This window comes from Photinus pyralis, unplaced genomic scaffold (assembly GCF_008802855.1).
Source record: "Photinus pyralis isolate 1611_PpyrPB1 unplaced genomic scaffold, Ppyr1.3 Ppyr1.4_LG1, whole genome shotgun sequence".
Classification (NCBI taxonomy): Eukaryota; Metazoa; Arthropoda; class Insecta; order Coleoptera; family Lampyridae; genus Photinus; species Photinus pyralis.
The window spans coordinates 58,003,135-58,014,680 of NW_022170249.1; the positions used below are offsets into that span (position 1 = coordinate 58,003,135).

General features: G+C 35.0%; 1 protein-coding gene and 1 long non-coding RNA gene across 2 annotated transcripts; both read right to left on the bottom strand.

Annotated features, from left to right (window-relative positions):
* Window positions 1–226: 226 nt before the first annotated feature.
* Window positions 227–631, bottom strand: LOC116159596. The gene is made up of 2 exons (XR_004143011.1): window positions 487–631; window positions 227–429 (listed from the first exon to the last, which is right to left on the bottom strand). It is a non-coding gene; the product is annotated as an uncharacterized LOC116159596 (long non-coding RNA).
* Window positions 632–4,281: 3,650 nt separating this feature from the next.
* On the bottom strand, window positions 4,282–10,434 carry LOC116158801. Its single transcript, XM_031471643.1, has 4 exons — window positions 10,087–10,434; window positions 9,519–9,588; window positions 8,039–8,329; window positions 4,282–4,961 (listed from the first exon to the last, which is right to left on the bottom strand). Exons 1-4 carry the CDS (start codon window positions 10,315–10,317, stop codon window positions 4,333–4,335), a joined length of 1,221 nt encoding a protein of 406 aa, XP_031327503.1. The 5' UTR covers window positions 10,318–10,434; the 3' UTR covers window positions 4,282–4,332.
* Between the last annotated feature and the right edge of the window lie 1,112 nt (window positions 10,435–11,546).

The window sequence follows — 11,546 nt, forward strand, 5'->3', positions numbered from 1 at the left end:
GAATTTGCTAATTCACACAAGGATGATAAGAGATTATTGTGGTGTGATGAGAAGTAGCGAGGAGATTACAACTATCGAAGACGTATTGCAATTGATATTATTGTGTATAAATTAATAAATATGCAAATACATACCTGATAATTATGTGTACGAACGACACGTTTAAATTTCGCTAATAATTGCAAAATTTAATATGATTATGGGTAGGTCAACAAAAAATCACATGAACATTCTCAACATATTTATTTACAACATTATAAATTATACATTTTACAGCGCGCAACGAGACGGTGAACCAATGTGATGGTGGTTGTAGCAAGTCGTATCCATATCTGGGAGGACCGGCTCTTCTCCAAATCATCCCATGGGTGCGGTGGCAAGAAGGCATAGTGTGTGACTTGTTTATCGTTGTAGATAGCGAGATTACAACTATCGAAAACGTATTGCAACTGATATTATTATGTGTATAAATATACAAATACATACCCGATAATATTCAACTGGTTTCAATGCAATTTCCAATGGTTATACAGTGTGTCCCAGATCGGGTGGGATTGCATGGGTAACTTTCTTATTATTAAAGATAGAGAATTGGTTAAATGGACAATGTTTTGCAGTTTTAGATGCTTATTTAAAATTTCCTTGTGGAAATTCAAAATATCGAATAGGTTCGACGTTGATTAAAAAAAACTAAAATTGGTCATTACCCCTTTAATGTCTTATATCATCGAAAGTACAAGAGATATAAAAAAAAAGTTTTATATAAATGTTACTGTCTTTGATACGCTTAATTTAGAATTGATGTCAAAACAAAATTCAAGATGGCTACCTTTGAGGAACATTTACCAACTTCCTAAAGTTAAATAGGCGCCATATTGGATTTTTAAATTATTTGACAAATTTTTTAATTCTCTTTTCAACGAGCTTATTATAGCATGAGATTAAAAATAAGGTACCATTTATATCAACGGTTTTTATATTTTTAATCAAGTAGGCTATTGTGAATTAAAAAAAAACAAAACAAAATCTATTCGAGGCAGCACAACACGTAAACGAACGTAAAATTGCCGTTATTTTACCATTTAAAGACAAGCGTTATACCTTCGTATCGTAACTGGTGTAATATTTATATTCTGTTGAGAACTGCTGACTGGTGGGTGATTGGTGCTTATTGTTCTATTCATTTAAATAAGCCGTAAGGATTGTTTTGAACGACTTTCGCCCATAAAAATCCGGTTTTTCCCATACATTTAAAATGCAAATCCAATACAATTTATCGCAATACTATTGGGAACACCCCCAGCGTTAATGAGAAAAGTAACATTATTTTCTGAATACACTATAGGTATGCAGTGGCGTAACTGGTATTTTTCGAAGCGGTGCCGGATAAGGTTTTGGCGCCCTACCAGATTTTGGCGCCACATCAGTTACCATATTAAGCTCTAATGATTAAAACACTGTAGTACTGTAACGTACTGTACAGCGATAATTACATTTGTTTATTATACCACATACCTCCTCCCAGACTCTGACCTCTTAGATGTTAGTGTCAGAACCCTAAATTTTTACGTTTTCTTGTAGTATTTTAAGTTAAATATTTAGAGGTCGTCGTCTATCGGTTCTTTTATTTGAAGTAGCACAGAGACAAGGTAAATTAAAGACATCGTAACTGTTAATTAGGTTTACTCCTTAATTAATATTTTTGGAAATAAACTCTTTTTCATTTGCAATCCACCCAAAAATTTTACAATAAATGCGTCATGGAAGAAAGAATCTCCCTCGGCAATTAAAAGCATGTGGGCGTTCCACAATAGACAAATGGCATTTAACCGATCTACCTACGAGTCACCGCATAAGTGGCAGTACTCGGCACCGATAGGTCACGCCACCGCGGACTATAATATTAGGGTCGAAATGTCTTGTGGTCTGTCAGCTGCAGTAAACATTCCAAAACCAGTAGAACTTTCTTTGACGCGTATCAATTCATCTTCATGAAGTGATAAAATTAAAATATGGGTCAATTATAAGAGGAGGAATTAACTAATCATTTCAGCTAAGTTAATAGAATTTATTAGCAGCTTACGTAATTAGCAAACTTTAATTACAATTACAAATAATTGACGGCCGAACGTATAATTTCACAAAGGCTAAATTTTAATTAGTCATTTCGACAACGTTAAATGTAATTACGTCGGTCTTTGGACCACGTCCCCAACGGCGGCATTAGCGCCCCCATTAATTAGACCAATAAGTTTTGTGACTTATAAACAAAAGCGATATTAAAGTACGTATTCATCAATTCAATTATTCAATATAAATGAAACTTTATTCCTTAGATTACATTTCACATTCCACGTCTTTTTTACTATCAAAGTTGCTCGTTTGAGTTGCACTGAACGCTTTCTTTATCAGTTAAATATCCATTTCGTTCATTTATTACATTCTGAAACTATAATAGATTCAGCCCAAGCATTTTTTGTTTATACAAATTACGAAAATGTATAGCGCCGAAACTGCGTCAAATATATATCGTCCGTTTATGAGATCCATCATAAAGGCTCGCAAATTTGTTTTGCACCCTGTAGTCGGTTTTAGCGGATTATTCGAATTTAACTGCCGTTTTTTCTTTAATGATTGGTCTATAGCCCGTACTACTCACCCGGACGTGGTGTCCTAGAGAGCATCCGGGGCCATCGGTGCCTTCGGTACTGCTGCGACTTCGGCGCGCCTTTGTCCTCTCAGAGCGGTGCCGCGGCACCTTCGGACCTACCTAGTTACGCCACTGTAGGTATGTAGGTATGGATAATATGATAGTCAATAAGTGACGTCATAAGTCAAAATTTTTCTATGCCTACTTATATAAAATTTTGGAGGAAGTTGTAACGCCCAAACCCTCCTCCCATGAGTGCGCCCCTGATATTTTAAACATCTGATGTAATTATTTTTGTTGCTTCGAATAGATTTTGTTTTGTTTTTTTCTAAATTCACCATAGCCTACTTGATTAAAATATAAAAACCATTGATATAACTGGTATCTTATTTTCAATCTCATGCTATGATAGCTTGTTGAAAAGAGAATTAAAAATTCTATCAAATAATCTAAAAATCCAATATGGCGCCTATTTAACTTTAGGAAGTTGGTAAATGTTCCTCAAAGGTAGCCATCTTGAATTTTGTTTTGACATCAATTCTAAATTAAGCGTATCAAAGACAGTAACATTTATATAAAACTTTTTTTATATCTCTTGTACTTTCGATGATATAAGACATTAAAGGTAATGACCAATTTTAGTTTTTTTGAATTAACGTCGAACCTATTCGATATTTTGAATTTCCACAAGGAAATTTTAAATAAGCATCTAAAACTGAAAAACATTGTCCATTTAACCAATTCTCTATCTTTAATAATAAGAAAGTTACCCATGCAATCCCACCCGATCTGGGACACACTGTATACAGTAGATGGCGGATCCCATCTATTTAAATACAACTACCAAAAGATTATATCCGCATAAGACTTGGTAGCTCAGTTAGTTACCTATAGGACTCATAATCCAATTCGAATCCGTTCCATTACAAAAATTGTTCGGGTACACTAGTCACAGGACTTGATGTTGAGACGTCCGATGTCGATGGCGAAGATGGGGGTGCGCAAGAGGGCGGAGCACGCATACGCACAAAACCAAAGTGATCCAAAAATGACCACGATGGACCTTTGAATTTCCCATAAGAAATAACATGGGATTTCTAACGTAGCTTCTTAAAATTGTGTTAAAAATTATGTAGAACTTACACGCAGTTCTTTGTTGTTGAATAAACGATTTCTTCTCAACTTGATAATATGCGGGATATTATCATCAATCTTCAAACACTGGATGTTGAAAAAAGTCATCAATCTGTCAACGCCCAACCATTTCTGCATTTTTACATTAGTCAAAACGCCATTAGTGACCACGCCATGGATAAATCCTCCACAATTCGCTATGTCCACTATTGTGTGAATTGGCAACTTTGCCAAATCCTCACCACTGACTGGATGCAAAGACAGCTAATGGTTGAGCCGGGTTGAGCGTAACTTTCATTGAGACTTTGGAATAAAACGACTAGTCCGTGTGTTGCCTGATCTTCATTATTGTCCCCTTGGAGCCCTTCCTTTCCAAAGTTAACCAGGCCTTTGTAGGTCAAGCTTTGACCAGAAACAGTTATCCACTTTCTCAGGTTGATTTCGTCCAGAGCTATTGTTCCGCTCCGTTGTAGTTCGGTTTTACTGCTGAACTGCTTTTCAGTAACTTAGCGAAATCTTTATCGAATCAAAAAGTCGTAGCATCACCATCACAATTGGGAGACATTTCGGCACTCTTTTATTTTGGTTTTGACCAATGTCCTCAACTCATCGCACTTTTTTTCCAACTTTTTCTTCAATGATTCCGCCTTTTTTGCGACACACAGCTTTCTCTGTTTTTCATCGTGAAGTTGTTTCGCGCGTAAAACCTTTAACTTATTTATCGCTCGCCGTTTGCTTCGATTTATTCGCTGTAACAAATCTTTGCATGCTACACATTTTCTGCCTTTAGTGATCAAAGTACAGTCTTTCGAATGCCAAACGCCGTCACTACTCTCAAATATAGCGGATAATTGGACGTTGACATTGCCAGACAGAATGACGCCTTTGCATGCTCGTCTCTTTTCAAACTGTAGTAAAATTGCAGGAACATCTTCACAGTTTTCCAACTGCAAAGGAAATCCTGATCCTTCATTTGGTTCAAGTTTTCTCCCGTGCACAGAGTACTTGATTTTGCCAGTCTTATCGATGGTCACAGCTTTGGTTAATGTAGGAATCGCACTACGGCGACTAATAACGTGAGAAAAGATCATGTGATGTTTGTTGTCAATAATTGCTTCTGATGCTGTCCAGGACCATGGTATGGAAACGGCGGATACCTCTGAAGAATATCCAACGCCTGTAAATAAATGTTTGCTAGTAATATCCAACACTATACTTGTTAAAGTTTCAATGATTTAAAGCAACTAATTAAAATGAAGGGACAATTTTTTTTAAATACCTTTTTTAACAACTCAATGAATTCAAATAAATCGGTTACAATATTTAATTAATACAATTTCAATTAAGAAACAATACAGGGTGTTTTTGGGAAAGTGAAATAGGTAGATTTTTAAAAATTTGTACTTAGGGGTTACTCTAACTAAAGGTCGAATCGATGTAAAATATTTTCAAAAGGGTGGCACTTCCAAAAATAGCGAAAGTAGCTAGTATAATTTCGTTATTGCATTTAATGGAGAATCAAAATTGGCATATTTTGATATTACCTGTTCCTATGGCTATCTTTAACAGTTTCTAAAATTATTCCCAATTCATTGAATTAATACCATTTTTTTTTAAATAATAGTTAGGTTAACATAAGTTTTTCAATAATCGAAAAATGGCTCGCAATGGTTTCACGCATGAAGATTTTTGGAATTTAATTGTTATTTATGGTTAAATGGACAGAATCGCGTCACGTGCTTGCAGAACATTCTTAAATCGCATTTGGTGCCCCAATGACGGAAATTTGCTTCGTTTTACACGATAAAAAGAGATAATACAATGTTTCATTCCTTATCCTGCGAATTAAGCTTTCCGCGGTAAAATTCTGTTGAGTCAGCCTTAGAGTTAGTAATCCATGTGAAAATTACTTAATTAACAAAGAATCGCCGCCATTGCTTTCCATCATGACATAGGCGCCTACGCGGTCAGTACGGCGTTTTTCATATAACGCCTTTTAGAGCCTTAATTAAATTTGGCGTTCGGAATATCTGTACTTATAAGACAAAGTGAATAGTTCGAAACGACGTTTAGAATAATATCAAGTAGTTATGGAAAGTTACTATTTCTTGGAAAAGTTGCGTGAAAAAGTGAAGTTCCCATTTTGTCGTATAATAGAGAAAGAACATGCGGAATTTGCGTGCAGTTGCCGCGCACATTTAGCATGCCACAAAAGTGCCATATCAGTAAGGATTAACATGATACAAAATTACGTCAAGGAATATTTTCAAATTACCGCGTAGAAGGTTAAAAGCTCGCAATCGAAATTCCGTTAGACAAACACACTATCCGTATTTCTAAACGACGTATTATTCAGCAAATTTCGCAAAAATTTTTGCGCGCTCGGCGCAGTGCCACACATTAAAAAAAGATACTCTAATATCCCGTGTAAAGTGAAACTGCGATAAAGAAAACTGTTAGCAATAGCAGATATTCCGCCCTGTGATGTATCAGAAACGTCAGGTTATCTGCCAAACAACGTTATTTGGCGTTATTTAGTATGGACAAACTAACGTTTTCTACAGATAACCTGCACGTTAAGTTGGTGATACATCACAGGGATGAATATTTACGTTCATTTTTGTGCCACTAAAGTTAAAATTAATCAAGGTGAAAACTTTACTAAAGGGACTTCCTACATATTAAGCCTAACATTCAAGAACAAACCCTTTAAAGCACGTTTATGCTTGTGCTCGTTTGTTTTGCCAACCCAAAATTTGTACTGAGCAGAAGGATCAACAATCGAAATCTGCAATTCAATTGATCTTCATCTGACATTCCGTCAGAAACTGTATATAGCTATGGGAAATACAGGGTGACAATTTGAAAACTTACCACTCCCCATATGTTAGTAAATAAACGAGATATTTAAAAAAATCAAAATCCATTTCGGTAATTCGGAGGGGGAATCATAATGACATAGTTGGCGACGCACCCCCTCCAACCCCCTGCGCCCCAGCCACCCCAACTTTTAAATCTTAAATAGTGACCCCCCATGTGTGATACGTCGTTGGAAAGCTCTGAAAAAATGCTTTCCAACCATACCAAATAGCATTACATTTAGGTTAGTAATTATCGTGCAAATCAAAAAATGAACTAATATGATACATTTGAAATCTGTCGTATTTAAAACGCAACCGGCGAACATAGACGAACTAAGACAGAGAATAATTCAAGAATGTCGAAATATTGCAAAACCAACATTTGAAAAGGTTCGACAAGAGTTTGAGAATAGATTATAACTGGCGATCAAAAATGAGTTGCTGTCGAGTCGGCTTTGGAAGTTCAAGTTAAATACGATTTTCCATGTAAACAAAAATTTCAAAGGGCGACTCGACAGCAACTCATTTTTGATCGCATAGTAATACTACTGTCTTACCAATAACGGAAAACATTCTGAACATTTATTGAAATAAAAGCCAACTTTAGAAAATGTATCACATTAGTTTATTTTTTGATTTGCACGATAATTACTAACCTAAATGTAATGCTATTTGGTATGGTTGGAAAGCATTTTTTCAGAGCTTTCCAACGACGTATCACACATGGGGGGTCCCTATTTAAGATTTAAAAGTTGGGGTGGCTTGGGCGCAGAGGGTGTGAGGAGGTGCGTCGCCAACTATGTCATTGTGATAGTGATTCCCCCTTCGAATTACCGAAACGGATTTTGATTTTTTTAAATATCTCGTTTATTTACTAAGATATGGGGGGTGGTAAGTTTTCAAATTGTCACCCTGTATAATATCAAAATAATGCCAATTTTAATTCTCTATCAAATGCAATAGTAAGAAAATGGTCACTTCATTAAAAAAAGTTTAGTCTTTGAAATTTCTAAATTTGGATTCCCATAGGTGCGGTTGTACACAATTTAACTTTTTTTAAGTACACTAAAATAAAGTCCTATTCTTTCTCTCTGCTCTGGTAAAAATGGGTTGCCATAACTACATTTTCAAGTAATCAATTTTCAAAGTACTGTCTGCATCCGTCATTTTTTCCTGAAAGTCAAAATAACCTAAAACCATAAATTGTAGATATCGAGATGTAAGTATCAAAAGAACTATATAATAATATTTTACATCGATTCAGCCTTCACTTTCCCAGAAACGTTTAACTAAAGCTCCCAACAAAACCCCGTATAGTCTGGCCATATTTTGCATTTTTTGTAAGTTTTTAAATTTTTAAATATAAAATGTTTATTTTTTAATGATGACATACTTATTTTATCGATTATACGAAGTATCTTAGTCTCTGGTTGGGTTTCCATGTCTGCTGCAGTTAGCATTTGAGGTTCACAACCTTGGTCCTCGTTTACGCTGGGATGTTCAATATCAACCTCCATGTTCAAATCAGAACAGTTGTCAACTAATGTTCTATCTTGGTCGACATTATGCACATGCTCTTGGTCTCGCTCTTGGTCTTTTGGCAATTGCAAGGCCTCAGAAATTAAGTCATTAGTAGCGTAAGACCTTTCAGCACAAGGGACATCATCCATGCTACAATCATTGACTGCAAACAAAAAACAAACAATTGCAAACCAATTTTTAATAGTTATTTGTTTCATTAGTACAAAAAATGTCAGTTTTCGGGACGAGGAAGATAGTTGCTGGACGACGCGTTAGCGGAGTCCAGCAACCTTCCGAGTCCCGAAAACGCATTTTTTGTACGAATAAAACATAAAATTTTTTCTCCAACCCCCTTTACTTCAAATTATATTCGAATTTAGATTCAGTCACAGTTTCACTACTAGTATAAGAACTTCTGCTTTCTTGTCCTCACGTGTCATGCCACTCTAGTTTTTAGGTTAACTTATAACCTATTCGTTCTGACTTCTTACTTCTCACCTCTCGCGACTTTGTAGGGAGCAAATCTTGAGGTAGCATGTTCTGCCGTTTCTATAATCTCTGGCGGAGTGCAATCCATGTCGCTATCAGTTTCAGTCATTTTATTGTATACACAATTAATATTGTTATATTTTGTATTGAAATAAAAAACTTACCGTACAGTTTTTTAATTAAAATTAATTGCAATTAACTTTTTCAAATTTTGAATTCAAAATGACAGATAATAGTGCAAGGGGTCTGAAGTAGATGGCGTTACGCGCGACGGCGGGTTGTATACGTATTAAAATTACGTTCATCGAATTATGTAAATTACGTTACACATGGTTTAAATAAAAATAGCGAGCGTAAATCATTTTCAATACATGTACATACGTATTAGGTGACATCATTATTTGCATTGAATATGCAAAAAGATTTGATTTGTATGTATAGAAATATCTTATAACCTGCAATGTAAAACGATGTCAATGTGACATATCTCCGTGATTGTAATTTTTTAATTGGCCAACTTTCAAGGTCAATTTCTTTTTGGTACTAGGACCAAAAGTATCTACTTTTTGTACAGTTGCCATGGTGAAAGCGATTAATCCGCAAAACGTCAATTTTACGTACCGAACACTGTCACAAAATAGCGTCTTATTCAGGTGGTTGGAGAAAAAAAGTATTTTTTATAGAATTAAGATATACTCTTTTTCAAGTACTCTCTTTTATGCTTTGCCATGATTACATCAACAAAATCCATAATTATTTAATTCTTGATGAATTTCACAATAAAACACTGCAATTATCCATAAAATCTTGAAAAAATGTGAAACATAATATCAAGCATAATATTTTAATTTAATTCTCATTACCAGTTTCTGACACATTGTTGAATATGGTTGGGTACGCTCCAGGTTGCAGTTGGGGTCGCTCATAATCACGCTGCAAATAAACTGTTTTTAATTTAAATTCGGAGTCAATAAAAACAATTTGTCGTAACTATCCCCCGGCTCCGGTACCTACCCGGTTATTTTATCACATGCCATTAAATGAAGCTGTTTATTTTTTCGTGTAAGTTTGCATTCCAAAAAAATTTAACTCCGCTGAATTGGGATATGCATTGTTGTAGAAAAAAATTTCCGATAGCAAGAAGCGAAGCCTACTGGTTGTAAGCTAGTCCCATAATGACTACACTGTAAGCGAGACTGTAGGTTTATGATATTTGTAATCTTAATACATTGTAGATATGACAACACAAAATAACCGGAATTTGTATGAATACTGGAAACGGGAGCTAGTCATTGGCGACAAAATATAAGTAAAATCATTTTTCTCATAACACAATATTTACTATTCTCATTTGAGAGTGTCTCTCGTCAAAATGTATTACTCACTCTCACACGAACTTATAAATTAAGATATAAGTTCGTGATTACTCACCTTAAAAATAACATCACCTTTTTCGTTATACATGACGCACTGTTTTTTTAGAAATTTCTTTTCGAAGTGAAGCTCGCACACGTAAAAAACATCGTTAACACAAATTTTGGGAATCGCAAGCATCCACTTTTTACGCATCTCCGAATCTTTGGGCACTTTAAAAACAGAAGTTTTTTGTTTCACACTTTTGTATCCCGTTTTGCACTTCGGAACAATGCATGGTTTCGTCATTTTTTTTCAAAGCGGCGATTTTTTTGCTTAGTGTGGCGTAGAGGCTTTTTGTATACTTAACCGTGGTATGAATAAACAAAGGTAGAGTGTATGATCTAAGGTAGAGATTAGATGGAGTTTAGGTTAAATCGTTCAAAGCTAAAGCTTAGCATAGTCTATGGTTCTGATTTAAAACCTTATATACAGTGAGTTTTTTTTTATGCGAACATATTTTTTAGCATTGGAAATGCTTATGTTTTGTATGGGTATGAATTTACCAGGTTTGCCGAGTAGAAAAGAAGACATGTGGTGTCGCGTCTAGTGTTGATTGTACCGTACTCGACTGCAATCGGTAGATTCAGGAAAAGTCGGGGATACTGTCGATACGGTACTGTTACAGGTCCATTTTTAGTTTAGTTTTGCGTTATTTATTTTTTCTACTCATATGGGTTAATGAATACATTAAACGTTCCAATTTTATGAAGTAAGAGTATAAATTCCTCACATTATTGGATAACAGCAGTGAGTAATAATTAATCACTGGTCATGGCTTTAAAAAAACTCCCCGCAGCCAGCCAATGAGAAAGTTTCATAAAAAACAAAGAATCAATCTGTCAATTTATCTGGTTGTAACTTCCCTTTGTATCGAAATATAGGACTTGCCCAAATCTAAGAATTAGATTTAATAACACAAAAAACAAAAATGTGAAGCAAAATTGTATAATTGAAAATCAATATTAAATTAAATAAAACATCCCATGCTAATTTAGACCGTTTTTAATATAAATTAAGTTGCTGAATTGAACTCAAAGGAAAAGATCACTGTATTACGACGCATCGAATTTGAAAGTGTCAAGATGGATAGCGAAAATGAAAATAATTTAAGGTGTACGCCGCCAAACCAAAAACAGAAACGGCAAAACAATTACCTATGTTTAAATTTATAGCCGGGAAAGTCTAAATATCTTAGATCGATCTAAGCTAAATATAAATATGAAAATTTGAATATTTCACTCCCATTTTCTCGGCCTAAAAGACAACTACTTACAAAAGGATCTTCAAAGTGTAAAAATAGGAAGTGAGGTTAAGTATTCGTACAAATTCTGTTACTTCGTAAGTCGCACATGCCTGTTATTTTGTCGTAGTTTTGGTAGTACCCGCATTATTCAATGTTTAGGCGATTAGCTATAATTACATATAGCAATAAACCCACAATTTAAACGATCAAATTTTAAGAAATGAGAAACGAA